The sequence below is a fragment of the Necator americanus genome, chromosome III (genome assembly GCF_031761385.1).
Source record: "Necator americanus strain Aroian chromosome III, whole genome shotgun sequence".
NCBI lineage: Eukaryota > Metazoa > Nematoda > Chromadorea > Rhabditida > Ancylostomatidae > Necator > Necator americanus.
This window is the reverse complement of record NC_087373.1, coordinates 20,402,868-20,424,683: the sequence shown is the minus strand read 5'-3', so window position 1 is coordinate 20,424,683 and position 21,816 is coordinate 20,402,868. Positions and strand designations below refer to the sequence as shown.

Genomic DNA, 21,816 nt, shown 5'->3' with positions numbered 1-21,816 from the left:
AATATAAACGTTTTCTTGCATTGAACTGCAGTTCTCTTTGTTCGTATGTCTGAAGGTTTGTAAATGGAGGAATGTTTGTATTTCTATAGGTTACCTTAGACAGTCTTCGCAAGTGTGCTCGCGGACAAGGAATTTGGATTCCCGCTCTTTTGTGGCAGAGGGAACTTGCGAATGCGGCCCGCTGAACCGTCATGATAAGTGCGGTTGAAAAATTGATATGTCCGGTTCAATTGCACAGTCGGAGTAACATATGCGGCTGCAGAGGCTTTGTTCGAGCCAAAAGTCCAGTGGGCTAAGTTATCTAAGAGAGCAATCCCGACTTCAACCTAGCGAGTAGAAAGAAAGCTACTTTACGGATGTAAGCTGCAAAATTGCGCGAGCACCTGCGGTCGAAATGGAGCAGTGGGTATTTCACTATTCCATTACTACAGCTAGCCACTAATTCCATTACTACAGCTAGCGGAGATCCTTCCCGTGTGAAACTGCTCACTCAATTTCAATAGGTTTTCATTTTAACTCGCCTGTGGAAACTGAAGAACTACTGCAAAGAGTGGGCTTGATGTCCAGAAAGAAAATGAGATATAAGGCCTCAAGTTGTGGTAGTTACTTAACATATCTTTCTATGCTATAGTCGATTCAGAACGACTTGAAGCTTGGTGCAGTTGCGTTCGAAAAGGTGCGATGAAGCGTAGACGTTAGAATAGAGGGAACACTTGTTAGCGCTACTCATCGAGTACTCACGCAGTTCGCGGTGGGTCCCACCTAAATCCCTAACTGCTAGCTCTACGGCTGCCCGCAGAGTTCAGAGCCGCGCGGGTGCGGTTTGACGGCTCTGCGGTTTTAGTTGTTATCGGCTATTCACAACAGTGTGCTCCATGACCACCAAGACGGCAGCGCCGCCAAACCGCTCCCGCGCGGCTCTGAACTGCGGGCAGCCTACCGCGCTGCTTACGGAATTGCACTGTACTTCTTATCATTTCGACCCGACTATAGGTTCTCTTGAATGAGTCGTGTGGATAACTTTTGCCGGATGCAGATTTATTTTTAAAGAAACTGAGCATAAATGATGCAGTCTGACCGTTGGTAATAATCTTCAAGAGGATTATTTTTATTGGGAGACTAACGCCTACCTTCCCCGTTTCAATACGTTTCCTTAGGTTCTGGGATTTGGTTTTGAAAAAAATCAGATTTTCTTCTAAAATTATCCTGAAGGAGAAGTTGTGACAAGAAAAAAAAACAACCAAAAGATGTAATCATTATCCTGTCACAGCACATACATAGCAAATAAGAGCAGAGAGCATAGGGGACAGGTACTGATTTGTTTTGCATTCAATAGAATCCGCAACATATCTTGAAATGTTCCGGAGATTTTGGCATATAGCAGAACACGAGGAATCTCTGACTATATCTGCCATGCGTTTTTGTTCTTATCTCATGACGTCTGTTCCGTTGATATTTTATTGCGTCGCAAGTGGTTCGCTATCAGATTAATAACGGCGATAGTTCAGCCGCCTCGCCGTGCAACGGCACCTCTGTGTTTATGGGCGGATGGGTGCCATTCCTAATCGCACTGCTACTGAATTATGTGCAACCGAAGCACGACGTTGAAGTGGAGCGGTTCGTAGAGGCATGGCCTGTACCTGTCGAAGCAAAAACAGACAGCCTCCTCTATGTACAAGTGGTCAGTGTTCCTAACATTGTTTTTTTTTCACGTGTTAATTCCCGAGTAAAAATACCAATGGCGTAGATTGTGTTGCATCGGAGTGTCGAGATATACAGAGCTCATCCTATTCTTGATGTGTTACGGGAGTTCAAACTGTTACTATAAATATTTACTACTATATCTATTACATGATCAAAAAGTGGAGAGAGGGAGAGAATGCCTCGCCGATTGGCATGGCCGAGAAGGAAGGAAGAAAAGACCGAGAAGACTATCATACCGTCGGAGTGCCTCTGACAACATCTGGTGTATAACAGAGTCAAAATGACATGATGAACGGTGCAAATGCCCAAGCTGCTGCGCTCAAAGCGGTGCGGTGGGGCGTAGCGGTCAGGATGCTAGTGAGGAACCCTGCTAATTCTACGCCGTGGGACTCGTCGCACCCCATTTTGTAGCTATCTGGAGCCGGCGCCGCCGTCCATCGTTGCAGTTCGCGACGGTCCCTCCTCGCTTCCAACTGCTATTCCCATCGCGCCGCGCAACCGCTTACGCATCTGCACCGTGATTCACGTCGTTTTGACCCGAACATATATATCAGCTGTTGCAACTCCTGAAAGTTGTTCTTATTCTTCTTTTGTTCATAGTTCTTTTATTTCTGGTATGATAGAAATTGGACAGGATTAAACAGTCTTGGCAAAGTCCTTTCCCATTAGTTTTGGCATTTGTAGAAATTAGAAATTTTGTTTGTAGAAATTTGGCTTCCGTCTCATCTGTTGTGATTGCAGACGATTACCATTCTTCGTAGTCTAGGGAAATTGTTTCTTCGCTTCTTCAATAGTTACCGTTCTTCGCTGCTTTAATAGTTTCCTTCGATACTAGGACATTTCGTCAAAATCTTCAGTGTAGGAACTGGAATTCTGCCCCTTCATTTATTCCTGTATAGTTAGCGTTCCCGCACGTCGGATTTTAGGTTTTTATCACAATTACGTCTGGTAAGAAAAAACTGCTAATCATAAACAGTTAAAAGGAAAAATAGGGGAGAAGCCAAACAGAACAAGATGAATTGTGCGGAACGCGACTTACAGTAACCACACATCTAGGCGTGTAAAATATGCAGTGTGTGCACTCCTCACGCATGGTATTTCACGGCAAAGTTGGAAAATGACAACTTATCACATCTTGGGGCGGCTGCTGATGTAGTTTTTGAAATACCTTTGCTATTCTCATCTACCTTTCAGACTGATGTGAGTTTCCGCATGTTTACAGGTAAATAGTTGGATGACCCAATGGTCCTGAAGACACGTAAACTCTGTAATTGCAGAGGGTTATAATTTTTTTTAAATTCAGATCTCATTGTGGTTCCTTACAATAGTGAGCATCTTATGAGAAAATTCTTGGCTTTGAATAACTTCTAAAATAAAAGGTTCTAGCAGTCTAGTGTCAACCTAAGCGTTTGATTCACCGTGTATTTTTTTTTTGCAACCAACATTGAAATCGCTCGCCGTGTCGCTAAGATTTCATTTTTGGAAAACTTTCAAATTTTTGGAAATTCATTTTAGAGAGGAAAGTAAGTAAAGAAATCTTACCATTATGTCAAAGTTTATTGGAAATTCGACAGGTTAAGGTTACTTCCACATTAATTTACAAGTTGAAATCAAGGTTTGCCACTAGTTATTGACCTTAGATGAGAATGAAAAACTTATAACCCTCTGCAATTACAGAGTTTACGTGTCTTCAGGACCATTGGGTCATCCAACTATTTACCTGTAAACATGCGAAAACTCACATCAGTCTGAAAGGTAGATGAGAATAGCAAAGGTATTTCAAAAACTACATCAGCAGCCGCCCCAAGATGTGATAAGTTGTCATTTTCCAACTTTGCCATGAAATACCATGCGTGAGGAGTGCACACACTGCATATTTTACACGCCTAAATGTGTGGTTGCTGTAAGTTGCGTTCTGCACAATTCATCTTGTATCAATAGCTGTGAGATAAAACCTTACAGAAGCCCTAACAGCACAACAAATGATAAAATTAATCGAAGAACGACGTTGCTGAGACCACGTAATCCTAACCATGTACTGTTGCACGAAAAAGAAAGATAACTTTGAAAAGTAAGAAAAGGAAGACTGCTCAGGAGCTTATTCGCACCCTTTGGAGAGAAGTAACTGAAATCTTCACTGAGGTCTGCTTTATGCTGACTGTATGTGTATTCCTTTTACGTTGTCTCCACGCATTAAGTAGGGCATAGTCATGCCGAAATGACCTGAATGCTGAAATGAATGAAATGACGTGAACCTCGGAGCAGTTGCCTAAGCTGCTGCTCTCAAAGCGACGCAGTGAAGCTAGTTAGTAGGATACAGGCGAGACCACCGATTTCACTCAGACCTCAGTCATGAGTGACGCCAGTGAGGATACGTCTCGATTCCAACGCTTTTTGATCGGACTATGTCTGCAGTGTCTAGTTCCGCTACGCCAATTTGTTTACGCAACTGCATTAGGCTCCTGGTTGTTTTGACCCGACTGTACTACTTAACACCAGAGAAAGAATTAAAATATAGTCCATTATTGTGTTCGCGTGAAGAAAGAACAAAGACGTATTGGATGTGCTCACATATCAGCATTGATGAGTGGTAGGAAGTGCAGGAGCTTGAGTTTTGAAGTTGAAGGTCACAGCCATCAACGAATCCAAGAGATTTTCTAAAGAACTTGGCCAAAAGTGAATCCGAGGGAAAAATATTTTCCAAAACAAATGAAATGTCTTAGATACATTCGATCATAGCCCACCACCAAAAAACATCCTGTCTAAACGGACTGCGTTTTCTGATCGTCCAACACGTTCCCGAAACCACCACATCCTCTGACCCAACAACGCCTTTTATATGCGATTTTCACATAGTTCTCCTGTGATCCTGAAATGCTTGCAGCTAGCTCCCTATCAGTTCAGTGAAATCAACGACGCAGTGTAGGGGAGCGGGCGAACGATTTCGCACCGCGGCATAAATTTCAACGTAACGGCTCCCTATATAGTCGATCCGTTTTGCGGGTGGTGCACACACCCTCTCCCACCAAGACAATAATCGCCGTACATCTGCTGGTGTTTCGATCGTTTGGTACTCTACTGGCTCTAAGGGTTTCCCGCTTTTCTTCCTGAGCGTTCAATGACTTCTCTGTGAAGTGCTCGATGTGGTTATGTACATTAAGATTGATCTTATTGTATTTAAGTTTAAGTTATATTTGTTTTTGAAAACTCACAGAAATGTGTGTCTAGATGTTCTCAAACTGATCCAGGCGGGTTTGCCTGGAAATGCTAAATTTCTCTTTCGAACAAAATAGAGGCGATGGCTACTAACACTCCAATTATTAGTTCTTTAAATTGCAAACTGAACTAAATCATCTGTTTAGGCGTGGCGTCATGGAGATCGAACACCAGCGATATCGGTTCCGTTCAGCGATGCAGATACGTGGAATGAAGGGCTGGGAGAACTGACTAAAAGGGGTATAGGTTAGTTTTTTTTGGACACTTCACATCTATTGTTATTCTCCCCTAATTAGTCCTCTGTCATTGATACAACCTTAATCCACATAATTTTTTGGAACACAAGTTACCTTGTACTAAACGCTCATTTTGGACTATCGTTCCATGCATCCTAAATATCGTGACTATTATGTGACTTAGAGTCTCAAACATTTTGATTATCTTTTGATGCATTTGCGGAAATCGTTGTGTTTTGTATACTAAAGCACAGCTTTACAGCTGCAAAAATCCGATAGTTTCTATTATTCCCATTTTAAAGTTTTTTGTTCAATTTAGTAATAGTCAGGTTTGAAAGTTCTGCGTGAATAAGTGGACAAAGTTAACAATTACTTTCCATGTGCGCGCACTGAAGAACCTGACAGCTTACGTTCTATGATGAAATAACGTTGACTCGCATGAAGTATAGTCTGGTCAAAACGATATAAAGCACGGACAGCTACGTAAGCGGCTGCGCTCGAAGCGGCGCGGTGGAGACAGCGGTTAGAATCGAGGCGGGACTATGGCGAACTGCAGAGATAAGTGGCGGTGGCGAGGATTCTTACACGATCCCAACCGCTACGCTCCACCGCGTCGCTTCGACCGCAGCCGCTTACGCAATTTTCTGTGCTTCATGCGGTTATGACTCAACTATAGGACGTGGTCGGTCGTCAGGTTTTTGCGACACGAGCGAAATGATCTATCACCAGTTACAGTCGTTTCAGGTCAGAGTGCCCTGAAACCTCGTGAAGTCACTTAAGCGGTTGCTAGGTGGGATCCAAGAGGGACTATTGCTAGACTCGTAAACTTACACGCGCCTGCGGGAGGCTCCGCCCCTTGGACCAATGCTAACGCGGCGCAGAATTCAAAGTGGAGCAGCGAGTAACTATTTCCTCCGTCTTTCCAGAGGAATAGACTCCGAGAAAACTTGGAACTGAGTTCTATAAGGTGCTTGACGAGCTCTTATCATAAAACAAACTCAAGTGAAGGGAGGGGGAGGGGGTCTTTTCGCTAACCACCCGAAGGGGAAGGGGTAATTTTGCCAACGGTTTAGAAGTGAAGGAGGTCCCTTCCCCAACCGTTTAAATGTGAAGGGGTTTAGAGCACCGGCTCAGACTAACGCCTCTATGCTTCGAATTTTGGAGTAATTTTTACTGAAGGTGCAACACGGGTTTTCTGATCTCTGTGCATCTCCATAATTTCCGATATCTTTTCTTGTTCCTCTCTCCAGCTGCCTTCTCGTTCTTCCATTTGTTCTTCCATTATTTTCCTTATTTAATTTGCATTTTTATTTCCTTTCTCGCCTTCTGCATCATTTCCTTTTTACTTGTTTTGCTTCTCCGTTCTACTTGTTTTCACAGGCGGATTTGTTTTAACGTGATTAGGTTCATTGCTTTTCACTTGATTCACTTAGTATCAAGTATATGCATATCTTGACACCGTAGCCGAACACCAGCTTTTAATCTTACTATTATTTTAGCTTCAGTTACAGGATGAAGAGAGACGACATTGTGTTCTTCACTTTGCCGAAGTCCCTCAATGGTTTCGATTTGATTCTATGTTTTCTTGAGCAGTTTCCTGTGAAGACATTGTTTCCCACTTTTTCTTTTGTCTTCGTGCACCACGTCACTCTCATGTATTCCTTTGCAACAGCAAAAGTAGTATATTTATAGTAACCTTAGAGTTGGGAAATGGTAAAATTTGGAAACAAATGAGTAGTCATACCTCCGCAAAAACGAGAAACGGAAATGAAATTAAACTTTAAGTTTTATTGTTCAGCAAGGTAATAAGTAGTGTCGGCAATTTTCGTTCATTCGTTTACTTTAAAAAGCGCAACGCTTAAACTTGGAAATGACGAGATATTGATTTCCCTATCTGTTTCCAAAATTGGTTGAATTGCAGCACAAGACTGCTCTTGCGATGAACTGCTCTGGTCTCCTTTTTGCACCTTTTCATCTTTTTTAGTTGAGAATTGGAGCAGTATAATTTAGTATACAGGGAAGGGAATTCCTCCAATTTGGAAGAAATGAAGATCCAAAATCCTTACTTTTATTTGAGAAAGTTCCACTATTTCTCTGTGCGAGTTGAATTCCTTTAGCTTTAATGTTCCCGCCATGTGAAGAACTAAAGACAAAGTGAAGGAAGGAGAGCAAATTAGTTTAGGAAGGAGTGGGAAGACAAAAATAACAAGGTGCTGAAATATTGAGATACACGAAAATGCAACAAACATGTATGAAGTAGACGTGGGAAACAAGAGATACCACATGCTGCACGAACGAAAAACAAAGAAGTTGGAATCAAAACCACTTGTAATGGGACAAAAAGAACGAAATAGACACAAAACCTAAGAGGAGGTACAAAAATACATAAGAAGACACAGAAAGAAGACAAATAAGTCATAATAAACAAGACAAGGGTAGAAGAAAGGCGGAATAGATAGGCAACAATAAGAACAAATACGAATAAGAGAAAAGAAACAAGACCAGTAAAACAGAGACGACGCATAAGACGACGAAGGATTAAATAGGGAAAGCTATGGAGGAACAAGTGGAACAGCGAGAAGTAATCTGGAGAGAGGAACAAGAAAAGATATGTTTCATCATATAGGACTAGGATCATGTAATTATCTTACGTAATCGTCGTCAGCTGCAAGATGAAGGTCAAAAATCCTGTGTTGCAGTTCCAATCCCTACTTCAAAATTCGAAGGTGATTATCACTTTTGTTTGCTGTACTACTTTGTTGTGATATTCTCCTCGTCTGTTTTATGATAAGAGTTCGTCAAGCATCTTAAATTATTCACTTCCAAGTTTTCCTCGAGTCTATTCCTCTGGAAAAACGGAGGAAGTAGGTACCTGCTGCTCCACTTTGAATTCCGCGCAGCGTTAGCACTGGTGCAAAGGGCGGAGCCTCCCGCAGCCGGGTGTACGTTAATTAGCTTCAGCAGGCTTCAGGGCGCTTAAAGGCATCACTCCACGAATCTGAAGTGGTGCGGATTTCAGGTGGAGTATTCGTATACAGGATGAGAGACTACGGAGAGGGGAGTGATTCCGTCTACTTCTTCCTAATTGCCGTAAAAAACGGCCCGGAAGATACGGCTTCAAGCGTTCTGGCGCACTATTTCCTACAAGGAGTTCGACTGGAGCGCACCAGCCTTGTGCGGCGTCGCATATTCCGGGCAGTTTTTTACGGCAATTAGGAAGAAATGGATGGAATCACCCCCCTCTCCATAGTCTCCCATCCCGTATACGAATACTCCACCTGAAATCTGCACCACCTCAGATTCGTGGGGTGATGCCTTTAAACGCCTCTCGCAGCCGGGTGTAAGTTTAGACACGATTATTGTGCTAGTATCCAATTCGGTTGCAAAGATGAGTGAGGATCCAACCGATCCAGCGGTTGGAGCGGAGCAGTCAGTGCGATTACACCGGCTTTATGTCGTTTTGACCCGACTGCATGAATTATATTTTGTCAGCTCAGCAGTATCGTCTTGGAAAGTGGTTACGTGCTCGGTATGGAAAATGGCTTGGAGACCATTTTGATCGCAGTCAGGTTTTTGTACGAAGTAGTGACTACAATCGGACATTGATGTCAGCACAGGCGAATATGGCTGGTAAGAGAGTACTATGCTCGGAATTAATGATACTTCAAGTTTCTGCAATTTCATCGCACAAAAGCGTTCTATCATTGGATGTGTTCTACAGGTCTGTTTCCTCCTTCGAAACTTGAAATGTGGGACGCAGGATTGGCTTGGCAACCTGTTCCTGTGCACTCGATTCCGAAATCTATCGACAAGGTACCGCACACGTAGAACGAGAAGTTTAAACATTAGATTGCTTGCTGCTCTAAAAGCGGCTCACTCCACCGCACCGAGCTTCAGCTCGTTTTGACCCGACTGTATTCTCTTAGAAATACCAACATTGACAACTTCGTGATAAAAGTTAAAGTTAAAGTTTCTGGCGTTAATCAATCCGCTTGGTATGCGCCCCCCACGTTCACTTCAGTTCAGAATTGAGGTTTAAGGTTGAGGTTGCGGATTTCCAATGCATCCAATAACCACGCCGCTTCGCACGAACCTACACGCACGCAATATAAAGTAAGGATAAAGTTTCTGGCGATAATCAATCCGCTTGGGATGCGCCCCGACGTTAACTTCAATTTAGAATCGTTTGAGGTTAACGAACGTGTATCTGGCCTATACAATGACTTGCGGTGGCTAGCCGATGTGTCAAGTCAGTGCCTCCCATACCAATTTATCGACCCCGGAGGGATGAAAGGCTTGGTGAGCACTGGGGCGGATTCGAACCTCCGATCGATTGTGCAGTAAGCGGAACCTCTAACCGCTACACTACACCCGCCCCAACTTCACTTTAACTTTAAACTTCGTGATCTGCTGTTGTTAATCGCTTACTGCTTTGGTCACCATCTTATGTGTTTACCCAAACAAACTTCGCAGGAAATTTTCTCTGGTTTTTTTTTCATTCATTAACTGCTCTTAGTAGCAGCGTCTTACCAAAAGAATAACTCATTTTAGTATATTTTATTGAAACTTGCGTAAACTTCATGTCTTTTCGACTTTTCCTGTGTTCATTTTGCCATTAGAAGTTTTTTTTTCTTCAAATCTGAAGAAATATGTGGTGCGTGGATTATTTTTGCAGCTTTGTTTTTGTACCAAACCACAGTAACTGTTGTACTCTCCGGCTTCCTATCGAAGAAGTGCGGAGTGGTTCTTTGTATGTTCTTCGATAAGAAAATTAAATGTAGCAGATCAAATGAAGATATCCAAATATGGAATTTTTCTGAACTGGCTTAACGATCAGATGCAGTTATCATTCCAGGAACTTTATGAGGACATTGAGTGTCCCACAGCGTCGGCAGAGTTCAACAAAGTATGGAAGTTGGGAGTAGTACGCAGAATGGAGGCTGAAAACGAAGATCTGATCCAATATCTGCGGGAACACTCGCAAATAGTCGACTTTCAATTCTACATGCTTTGGATGGTGTACGACAACCTCTTTTGCATGGTAAATATCTTTTGAAAATTGTGTTAGCTGCAAGATACTTCTTTCTTTAGCATCAACACAACGATACGCAAACCTGGCCATCCTGGATGAATGTGACACTCTTCAATCGCCTACAAAAACTTTACGATGCTTCCTCCCGTTTGAAGTACCATACCGAGGTGCTGCGTCGTTTGCGTGGAGGTATATTTCCTATTTCGAATATCGAAAAATAATTAAGTCTTTCATCTTTTCAACACATTGACGATCACACATTTAATTTCCTTTCCGCCCCATGAGATCAAAGTTATTTGGTGGTTATTTGGTAGGTGATGATTTTCCTCATACATGTTGCGAGTTTATCACTTGCGCAAAAAGGGTTATTTCGTACTGTAATCATTATTATGGCATCCATGTTGAATCGTATCCACAACGGCTTACCGCCTCATAGTAGCGTGGAAGTAACCTTAGGCGTCGAACTGCGATGAACAGCGGATATACGTCTTCCGCAGGGCAGGGTATATACAAGGAAAGGAAAAATGTGCGATGTACCAAAGATTCCTTTTACTTCACGTGGTCCTAGACTTTCCACGTCCCACATACCAATCAGTACAGTATGGCAATGCAGTAGCAATGCTCCGATGATTACTCTGTGGTAGTTAATCTATATTGATAAATACCCCACTTCTCCGCGACGGCTCACCGCCTCATAGTGACGCAGGTTGACTATGGGCGTCAAACTGCGATGCAGAGCAGAGGTATGTCCTCTGGAAGGGTATACTAAGCTGAGAAGAAGATTGACACATCCGACATTCCGACATCTCGTCAAGCGGAAGCCTAGCTAAGACTAAATCAGTTTTAAGGCACGTTGGCTTACTGATAGGGTCATAGAGTCGGAGGCGACCTGTGGTGAAAACTGCTCGCCATGGCAGAGCTGCTTCCCAGACCTCAGGTTCCTCAAGATTTCTTTCATTCTGGACCAAGGCAACACATGCAAAACTCGCCATGGAGACTGTCTTAGATTGTGTACTTACAACGCGAGAACGGTGTCCACAAACGCTGACCTACATGCCCATTCAGAGCTGCAGAGCGTGATTACTCTGCAAGTGACCTAGAGCAGAAGAAGCGACGTAAGACAGATGAGTGAATACACTCATTTCATCATTCATGAAGAGAAGATTCTGTCGCAAAACCTAGGGGATATTGGTCTTGTTGTGCATCCATCTCTCGTCTATCTTGTCGATTCTCATGAGATCCTGTCACCTAGTCTGACCATTCTTCGTCTCTTCCCTCTGCGCTCAATTGCCATTAGCATCATCAGCTCCTACTCACCAACATCAACAGGTGACAAGTCCGAAATGACAGTGTTTTATGAGGAGCTGGTGGAATTGGTCCGAAACGATAAGTCTTTTTAGAAAGTCGTCGTCGGAGACCTTAACAAAAAACACCTAAAACTAGGAAAGGCTTTCGAAGAGGAATACAGGAGGAGGGACCGCAACGAAAACGACAATCGTCTCACCGGGACATCGAAATCCACTGACAGGACTCGTGCGGCGATCGAACACAGACTCACCAATCAAAAGTGGTGTCTACTTGACGTCTCGGTTGCACCGTCCTTTTGTAGTGGTTCTGGTCACTGTCTCATTCGACGACTTAGCCATACGATGGAAAAGACTTCTGCTATCGGCAACGAAGGAAGAAAGGAGTCATATTAAAGGCGTCACCCCACGAATCTGAGGTGGTACGGATTTCAGGTGGAGTATTCATATGCGGGATCGTAGATTAATGAGAGGGATGATTTCGTCCACTTCTTCCTAATTGCCGTAAAAAGACGGTCCGGAAAATACAGCTTCGAGCGTTCCGGCGCGCTATTTTCTACAATGAGTTCGATTAGAGCGCGCCAGCCGTGTGCACACGCCGCATCTTCGGGACCGTTTTTTACGGCAGTTAGGAAGAAATGGACGGAATCACCCCCTCTCCATAATTTTCTATGCCGTATACGAATACTCCACTTGAAATCCGTACCACCTCAGATTCGTGGTGTGATGCCTTTAATTGGCACATCGAAGAGGACCCAAACATGGACTACGAGATGCTGCTCAGGGGGTTACGCGCCTGTGCTGAACGTATCTCGAAGCCGCGCACGACAAACTGGGATCAGTTTCAAAGACCACCAAGGAATTGTTGTAAAGAAGAAGGACTTTGAGGCTTGATCCGAATGCATCGCTCATTGAGAGGTTAGTAGCGAACACCAGCTGCAGAAAGGCGTTGCGATAAGATTTTTTAAAATACAGGCGGAAGAAGATTTTAGAAGCAGCACAAAGAAGGACAATTCTTAAAAAGTGCCGCAGTGACCTTCGCGAATAGTATTCCAGTAGCAGCCTTGCTGAGCGAATACGGGACCCCCTTCTTGTCATGAGATGGAATTCATTACGGAGAGGTTCTACTTGATGTTTTCCGTTTGTCAACTCCTGTGACAAGCCCGATCATCTCTACTGGTGAACTTCCAGCACGCATTCTCCTTTCGTCCTTGCTCACTATGAAGAGCATGAAACCTACCACGCCCCCCGGATCTGATTTCACATCAGCAGACTTTCTTCGAGCTGATGGCCATCTGCTACAAGTAGTTCTAGCGGCGCACATGACTTTTTATTTTCAGAATGAAAGGATTCCAGACCACTTTTTTTTTTTTTTTTTTTTTTTTTATTTGATAAGGTTTTTGGTTTTTGTTTGGGGTTTTTTTGGTTTATTGTTTTTTTATTTTTTTGATGGGGGATATGTTTTTTTTAAGGGGGAAAAATTTTTTGAGGGGGGAAGGATATTGTTGGGGGGGGGGGATTTTATTGAGAAAAAAGGTTTTTTTTGGGGGGGAAGGATATTGAAAAAAAAAAAGGTTTTTTTAGGGGGGAAGTTATTGTTAGGGGAAGGAGTTGTTTTCTCTGGGGGGGGTGGAAACCAGGGAAGGGGCGGTTTGTGGGGGGTGGTTATTAATTAGGCCTAAAGGGGTTATCTAAAAATAAAAAAATTTTGAGGTGTTCTTTTGGAAAGGTTGTCCGTTAATTTAACTCTTTAAATATTTCATATTTTTTGTATTTTGTATAAAGGATATAGGAAAAGTTATAAAAATAAAAAAATAGAAATAAGAGTGTTCAAAAAAAAATGTTAGAACTCCCGACCACACAATTAAAATTATTAAACGAGTCAAATGCCAATGATCACCGGACGATAGGTTTCACTATTTGCTTCATTCGACTGCAGCTTGTTGGAGTCGGCGGCGGCGGGAGTCGTTCCATTGCAGTTTGTTGGAGATAGCATCGGCATCGTTCCATTGCGGCTCGTTGGCGTTGGCGTCGTTATTCGAATCCGAGAATCAACTACGAGAATTCATAGTTGATCCTTTCCAGGAACTGACACATCCTATTATTCGAATGTGCGGCCTTGGGCGGCGGAGGCTTACTAGTAAATTAGTACTCTTTTTGAGTTTTTATTTTCTTTTATCACTAAATGTGCTTATTACGATGATATGATGTATGATTCGAGCTGATTATTGCCTGTAATTGCAAATTATCCACGCAGTGATCTTGCCAAATAGGTTCAGTACCAAGCAAACCATTCTCCAAGCGAATTTGATTATGCTGACTGTTAGTGACCGCGTTATTTTGGCTATCATTAAGACCATTGTGGGTCCGAATAAGTACGTCAAACCAGTGGCTAAGGCCAATGTGGCGCAAGCGGTAAAGGCTATATGCCAGTGCATTTTTATGGTATTCATTAGTGGATTTAGATCAGGCAGATCAAAATTAAGTAATGAATTCTTTGCATGTAGCTCTTGCACTTCTGTCTGCGAGAGCAAATTTCTCTTGCTTCTGGATGGTACAAGAGTGTTCCCTGTAGATCAAAGGTAACATTCTTGCCATCACATGATGTGTGGCACACTTGTGATACTACCGAATATTCGAAGTCTAAAATAACTTGCACGGAAGTATTTGTTGGGCCGCATTCAATGGGGAAAACGTGATTCTCGCACTGTACTGTAACCCACGAGTTTATTGATGACTTGCAAAGGAAATCGATTCTTGCGCCTTCGCTACAGCTGTAGCACCCTTTGACCCCACGAACCGAGATCTCACATGGTTGATTGATTATGAACTCAGTGCCGCCAATAAGCAAATTGGATTCTATTGCGAGAGTGATCTCTCCTGCTTGGAGAGCGCATAGATTTCTTTGCTATCACTGAAGATTTCCGTGAACGGAGTGCGTATGGGCATTACATTTGACACTTCTTTCCTCAAATTTTGGAGTGAATCATGTGGACACTGACATGTTTGCGGTGCTTTCATATTTTCGCAAGAACAGACCATGCGATTTGTGCAGTTAACAAAGGCATCGAGAGCAGATGCTTCTGACTCGCATTCAACGGGAAGTTGATAATGATCTGGTAGCATCATCGCCTCCATTGGGGTTACAGCGAATCTTTTGTCTATCAATGGAGAATGAGGTTTTTGCAAAGAAATGATTGTCAACGACAGTTCATCATACTTTTTGTAACATAAGGTTGTAAACTGAAAGATTTCAGCTTTCCTTTATTATAAAGCATGAAATCGACGTCAATTTGGATTACTGGTTGCCATTCCATGCAACTTACTACTTCAAAGACAGTCTGCGTCTTCTTCGGAACATGAGCAATCCTCAGAAACGTACATGCTGGAAATGGTAGGAAGTAACCGCATGCTACCACAAATTGAGTGTCCTGGATATGGAGATGATCTTTTGAACTCAGGAATTACTTCGTCCAGCCTAATTCTACTGCACTTAGACTGAGTGCAAGAGCCCATTTGTGAGCATCTCGTTGTGTGGTAGATCTTGAGTTTCGCCTCTCTAGTGAAGAATAATGAAACTTTGGAACAGGACAGTTTCATTGGTCTCGAACGTATCTTTATAAGTCCGATCGTTTTGTTAACATGATTAAGCTGAATACAAAGATTGGAGTTGATTCTATTGAATAGAACTTCCTCGTTGTAATTATAAGTGCAATTTCCGCGATTTTCGCAGACTACCTCTACACTATGCCTCATATATCCATGCTGGCAAGTAATTACCTTGCTTGCTAGTGCCAAGAGTGCGACACAAATCAACAAGGCGGACGGTATATTGATCGGATGTGGATTGAATGTTCTCATTGGAATTGTTTCTTCTTCGGATGTGGAATTCGGAGTTCCTTTCCGTTTTGCATTTCGTGTGCATTTAATTAACCATATGATCAACATGATGCTATTGATCGAAAGGTAAACTAACACTGTTAAGGTGATTATGGCTCCAAGTGGCCAACAGTGAGGATTACCTATAAGATCTTGCTCATCAGCAAGGCCGATTTTTCGCAAAAGTCTGGCGGTTCGCACGCATAGTCGAGAAGACCACTAGCTCCATTCAGAGCGTAACGTAATCGTGCTATTTTCATCTAATGATGATTTTTCCAATTCAAATATATACGATTTCGATACGTTAGACATAATTCTGCACATTGCGTTGATGCAAAGCTCAAATCTTGATGAAGGAGGCACTATTTCTACTCTTCCTTCGTTGCACTTTATTGAGTTGTTCTCATGTCTGTCGCTGTCACTGGACATATAGTTGATAATGCCAACATAGCCATCAGCAGATATGTGGATACCTGTCTACTTGAAGAAGTAGAAGGTCGGTCAAGACTTCTTTCAAATTCTTGGATGACTTTTAAGGCATGTGTTTTCGATTGTCTAGTTGGACGAGTTCTGCGGGAAGATGATTCTGCTGAATCTACTCTTTCTTTCTGGTGTATCTCCCGCTCAGAAGTGGAGTTTTTTTCGAGTTCTAAATGTGAGTCTCCCACAGAACTACGTATTTCTAAGGGATACAACTTGTTGAGTGGTCTTTGGATAACTCTTTTGTTTGGCGTAAGGAGTTTTGCTGATCTTACAAGACCATCTGCACTTGGTACTGTTTCTAGTACTTTGCCGTACATCCAGTTACCACGTGGAAGAAATTCTTGCTCAATAAGTACAATTTCTCCAATTTGCGGTGTATTTTTCACGTGCCGCGGTTGTTTTAGTAGCACTCTCTGGTTATCTCTCAAGGATGTAAGATACTCTTTGTTCCATCGCTCCCAAAATACTGTAGCGATCGTTTCCGAAAACATTAATGCTTCCTGTGCTTGCGCAACTGTCTGAAGCAACTCGGGATCATATACTGTATCGCCATTACCGCACTGTAACTGCGTGCTTGGAATAGAGTACTTTAGATTTCCTTGTAGGAAATCGATAGGTCTTATCGGTATTTCATCAAGATCCGTTGCACTTACTTTTGTCAACGGGCGAGTATTAATTATCGCCTCAATTCTTGAAATTACTGTAGTCATTTGTTCAAATGACAATTTTTTACGTCCAATGCTTTTTTGAAAGCATCTTTTCACGGAGCCAACCATTCTTTCCCATGCGCCTCCCATCCATGGTGAAGCAGGTGGATTGAAAATCCACTTTATGCCTTCTGAGGCACTGTAGCTCATCACGGAGCTACCATTTTCATCATTTTCTAGGAACAAATTTTCAATCACTTTTGATCCCAATTTAAAATTCGTTCCGCAATCAGTTCGGATGAGTTTTGGAACACCTCTTCGAGATATAAAACGGATGAAGCTGCTTAAAAATGCACCCGCTGACAAATTTTCGACCACTTCAAGGTGCACAGCCCTGGTAGTGAGGCATGTGAATAAACAGACGTACATTTTCTGTTTGACGTTTGACTCAAATGGTCCCATATAGTCGCATCCAACATTGGCAAAGGGTTTGGTTACTATTACCCGATCTGTTGGTAATGGTGGCATCTCTGGTGCTCCATATGGCAATCCGTGGCATTTCTTACACGTAATACATGTACGTAGATATTTCTTGATCATTCTAGATGGCTGCGGAATCCAAAATCGTTGTCTTGCCAGCGTTAATGTCTGTTCTTTGCCGCAGTGTGCGTTTCCATAATGCAGGTCATGAATGATTAGCCTGGCTAGTTCCGAGTAATTCGGAATGAAAATTGGCATTTTTGCATCATATGGCAAATTGGCGTTCTGAATGCGTGACTTGTATCGAATGATACCTTTTTCGTCTCTGATAATCTTCTGATTTGGGAGTCGTTTCTGCAATTTTTGCACGTTGATGTTTTCGTGAATAGCTGCTAAGATGAGTTTCTCAGAGATCTCCATATCCTCCGCAGCAATGACATCTTCATTTGTATAGAGGAGAGTACGTTTAGCGTAATCGATGTTGACCTGGTGTAATTGCACCGTTTCACCCATTTACTCAGCAATTTTCCAACAACTGAGAATGTTCGAAGAGCTGTTTTGTAGCGAGAGAAACGAGCTAGATCTATTATTAAACGGGATGATTCCGCTGACTCGTTTGTGGTTTCAACATTCACATGTTGATTGTCCTCTATTTCTTCGTAAAACTGATCACAGCTGAGGTTATCTATGGATCGAATAAGCCAAGTTTGCTGGTCGTGCTCTAGCCATCTGGGTCCTCTCACCCAATCATGATCACTGATGAGGCTTGCCGTTGTGCCTCGAGTTCCAACGTCTGCTGGATTATGATGTGTTGGAACATGAAATAGATGTACTGGGATGGATTTGACTTCGATTTGAGTCTTCAATCTCAAAATGCGATCCTTCTGATTAGTCACGAATATCGGAAGTTTGCGTGAAGACCTTATCCACTGAAGTGCTATTTCGCTATCACTGGCGACATTTACGGAAATAATTTCAATGTTTATTGAATCAAGAATGGTTTTCGCCATTCGCAGTCCTATTAAGATAGCCAACAATTCCAAGCGTGGTATAGTCTGCTGGATCTTTTTGGTGTTAGCTTGCTCTTTCCACTAATCAATGAAGTGATCTCATTAGTGTTTTCGCACCTCAGATATGCGCATGTCGATATTGCCATTTTGCTGGCGTCACAAAACACCCATAAGGAAATTCTTGAGGTGTGAGACGTGGGAGAACGTAGCAATGGTCGACTGACCCTTATACATGCATTGTTTATCTCTTGTATTACAGAATTCCATTTAATACACAGCGCTTGCGGAACGTATTGTTTCCATTCTATCCCTGTATCATAAATTTCTCTCATTAGAGACTTCAGTTTGATAATCAGTGGGCTTGCGAGGCCTACGGGATCATAGATCGAGTTTATTTGGCTTACAATATCGCGTTTGGTTAATTTTTCTTTTTGTGGAATTGTAACTTTCATCACAAATTCGTCCGATTTGGTGTCATATTTGACGCCAAGAAGTTTTATGTTGTCTGTGGGCGCTCTATCCTCTTTTGGGATAGCTCTGTTAACTTCAGCAGAGTTTGAAATATATTCTCGTAAATTCATGCCGATTTCACGGAAAATATTCTTTGAAGCAGTATATTTTTCTAGTGCTTCCTCTTTGGTGGTGGCGCATAAGAGAATATTGTCCACATAAATATGTTTTGCAATCTCCAGTGAGAGCGGAGTATTCTTGTGATTTAAATATGCCAGAATGGCCATGTTAAGAATACTTGGTGCCGAGGTGTTACCGAAGGGCAAACGATTGAATCTGTATTCTGCTATGTTGTCTCGATTTGGAGGCTTATTCATGTCTTTCAGCCATAAAAACCGACACAAATCTTTATGATCTTCCACTAGTCTGATTTGCGTGAAAGCCGCTTCAATATCGCATAAAAGAATAATTCCACTGGTTCTACTTGCAACTATAACATCATGAATTTTGTTCACGAAGGATTCTCCTGTGTAGATCACATCATTCAGCGAAAGCTGTCCGACTCTCTTAGAGGAAGCATCAAATACTATCCTCAATGGTTTTGCCTTTTCTGGCTTCCAAACTCCGGAATGTGGCATGTAGTAAGTGCCGGCCGAATTTTTTATTTTGTCCGTGGACTAATTCGACAACTCCGTTTTGGATATAATCGTTCATTATTTTGTTATACCACTCACGTTGGTGGATATTATTTGATAGTTGTCTTTGTAACGAAATCAATCGACGGTACGCTATTCCGTAATTATCCGCTAGGTCGATGACATTATCTTTCAAGGGAAAGGGTACGGTTACAACGCCGTTTTCAAACGATATTGATTTCGAATAGCTTTTGAAGTACTCGAATGTGTTTTCGTTCTTAGTACATTCTTCTGATGATATTCCTAAACCATCTAGTTCGAACAACTTCTGTAGAATTTCTGATTCATTCTGTTCTTGAACGAGGCTGAGGCCATGTGTTATCGTTGTCGCTTCTTGCTGCGAATTGATTGACCCTTTGCCGTGTACCGTTGGTCCGAATACCGTACGCGCAATGCGTAATCCAGATGGCAAAGTTATAGTGTCAACTGTGTTTACGAGGTCGTAATAGTTATCTAGACCGACTAATATTTGCGGGTTTTGATGTTCACCGCGAACTCTCGGATTGTTTATGCAAATCTCATTGTCTTGGAGGTATTGTTTATCTGCATCGTTGAGACGTACAGACGAAAAGCCATTGGTGATAATTGGCTTGGTTTGAATCGTCATATGGATCTCCTTGCCAAAGGCATTGCTGATTTTGAGGGGGACAATGTTTGTTTGATATTTTTCGGTATGTCCACCTATACCTGACATTGTGCAGATTTCGGTTTTCTGAGTTGGAAGACCAAATTCCCTTGCGGTCTGCTCTCTAATGATAGTTTTTTGAGCTCCAGTGTCAAAGAAAAACAGGAGTTTTTCGAATTGTCTGGTGTTATTATTCCAAACATTTCCTTCGGCAGTCATCAGGATTACTTGCTCTTTTCTTTTGTCAATGTACACGGAACCTTCGGCTGAGTGGTTAGTACTGTGATCAGCTGTATGAGGATTTGTCTGCTGATTGTTGCGGATGTTACCATTATTGCGGCCATTGCCGTATTGATTCCGAGCAGTAGTGTTATTTCTTGGAACTGGTACGGTATTGGAGGAGCTTTGATTGCGCGATCGGTCACCAGCGCTATATCTTGTCCTGGTACCATCATCTGAAGTGGAAATGCAAAGGCTTACATCGTGCATTTTGCCACATTTAGGACAATTTGGTTTCTGACAGTCATAACTGCTGTGTTCTTCTGAGAAACATTTCCAGCATTGTCTGGCTTCTTTCACCATATTTCGCCTTGATTTGATATCAGTGATTGTTCGGCAGTTCGCTGATATATGATTTGAGTTGTCACAAAAACGACAAATTTTTCCCAATTTTGGGGGTTCTGTAACATCCACACCGTATTGTCTTCGGTTCGGATGGTTTTCAAATTTTACACGACCTTTTAAACGTGCGTCTACAAACTTTTTTGCATTAATCTCCTTCTCAAGATGATCCATTACATCTTCTATTTTCACTTCATCTTGATCTTGAATTGTAACAAGAACGTTTTTCACTATAGTGTAAGGAAATTTCTCCAAAATTTTCTCTGTCCACATCGCATCTTGCATTTGTGGTATATTTTGGCCTGCAGAGACCATTTGATTCATGAGCATTCGAATTTTGTCGAACGTGTTCATACAGCTATCAGCATCATTCTTTGCTGCTGGCAAATTAATTAATTTTTGCACTATTTTTGCTCTGTTAGTCGGTTTATTACCGTATTTCTTTTTCAAAGCATTAATCATCCACTTATAATTTTGTGGGATCAATTGTATGCCTTTTATGGCTGTTTCTGCTCTCCCTTTGAGGCTATCTCTAAGTAACAGCATTTTTTCGACTGTACTTAAAACCTTACTTTGGTCAACGAGCGTTTCATATATTGCCCAAAATTCAGGGAACTCTTCTTCGTCCCCGTAGAATCGTGGCAAACTTAGTTGCCTTGGTTTGAGAGTACGACATATGAAATCTTCATCGTCTTCTCTACTTTTTTTCGAATTTGAATTGTCTTCCGAGAGCCAAATGGCGTCATTTTGTGAAGAACCTTCTTCGGTTTCCTCAGTCGCAGTTGACTCTGTTGCGGTCTGCTGATCTGCGTGAGTTTCATTTATTCTTGCAGGTTTTTGTTTTGTGGGCTCTCTATGAGTTATTCCCATCTTCCTTGCAAGTTTTCCCATGTGATTCCGTGCTTCTGTGACTCTGGCACTTAGTATATATACCATTTCGTTTGCCTTTGCAATCCTTTCATTGAATTGCGTGCCATTTTCAATCTCCTCAACTTCATTTGTGAGGTCTTTTTTATTTCCCTTAGATCTTGCTTCTTCATATTCTTTTTGCAATTTATCTATCAATGCCTGAAGAGCGTTTCTGCTCATTTTGATTGTCTCTATGCTTCCAGAGAGCAAATTTGCGGCACTGAGATACTCTTCGTACCTTTCCTCATCTGTTCCTGATGGTTTTATCTCATCTGAGTAAGTACTGTACTTATCCAGTAGTGACTGCAGCGTTTTTGCACTCAGCAATATCGGCCTTTTGTGAAAAACAAGTGTCATTGTGACGCGAGAGCAATCGTAGCGTTGATACGCTATAAGCAGTGACCTTAGACTGCACGAGAGATATGCTTAAGTAGCTATTAGCTTGCTTTGCGACGACGATATTGACAGGCAAAGACGATATTGACAGGCGACGACGATATTGACAGGCAAAGACGATATTGATAG

At 42.2% G+C, this 21,816-nt stretch overlaps 4 protein-coding genes across 6 annotated transcripts; 1 reads left to right on the top strand and 3 right to left on the bottom strand.

Annotated features, from left to right (window-relative positions):
* Positions 1-1,540: 1,540 nt before the first annotated feature.
* On the top strand, positions 1,541-11,888 carry RB195_010252 (uncharacterized protein; the record flags this gene model as incomplete). 2 transcript variants are annotated; one of them, XM_064191170.1, is made up of 8 exons in its annotated part: positions 1,541-1,681; positions 5,067-5,166; positions 8,649-8,786; positions 8,878-8,969; positions 10,012-10,197; positions 10,248-10,377; positions 11,371-11,537; positions 11,589-11,888. In XM_064191170.1, the coding sequence occupies 8 exons, from the start codon at positions 1,541-1,543 to the stop codon at positions 11,886-11,888; spliced, it is 1,254 nt and encodes a 417-aa protein (XP_064048752.1). The 2 variants fall into 2 exon arrangements, with proteins under 2 accessions (XP_064048752.1, XP_064048753.1); XM_064191169.1 differs by lacking the exon at positions 11,589-11,888 and having other exon boundaries at positions 11,371-11,588.
* Positions 11,889-14,351: 2,463 nt separating this feature from the next.
* RB195_010251 (uncharacterized protein) lies at positions 14,352-15,440 on the bottom strand (the record flags this gene model as incomplete). Its single annotated transcript, XM_064191168.1, has 3 exons — positions 14,352-14,735; positions 14,819-14,923; positions 15,273-15,440. The coding sequence occupies 3 exons, from the start codon at positions 15,438-15,440 to the stop codon at positions 14,352-14,354; spliced, it is 657 nt and encodes a 218-aa protein (XP_064048751.1).
* A 320-nt stretch (positions 15,441-15,760) lies between these two features.
* On the bottom strand, positions 15,761-17,494 carry RB195_010250 (uncharacterized protein; the record flags this gene model as incomplete). The annotated part of the gene is made up of 1 exon (XM_064191167.1): positions 15,761-17,494. One exon carries the CDS (start codon positions 17,492-17,494, stop codon positions 15,761-15,763), a length of 1,734 nt encoding a protein of 577 aa, XP_064048750.1.
* A 508-nt stretch (positions 17,495-18,002) lies between these two features.
* On the bottom strand, positions 18,003-21,648 carry RB195_010249 (uncharacterized protein; the record flags this gene model as incomplete). Of its 2 annotated transcripts, XM_064191165.1 has the most annotated exons (2): positions 18,003-18,931; positions 19,176-21,648. In XM_064191165.1, the coding sequence occupies 2 exons, from the start codon at positions 21,646-21,648 to the stop codon at positions 18,003-18,005; spliced, it is 3,402 nt and encodes a 1,133-aa protein (XP_064048748.1). The 2 variants fall into 2 exon arrangements, with proteins under 2 accessions (XP_064048748.1, XP_064048749.1); XM_064191166.1 differs by lacking the exon at positions 18,003-18,931 and having other exon boundaries at positions 19,021-21,648.
* Positions 21,649-21,816: the final 168 nt, after the last annotated feature.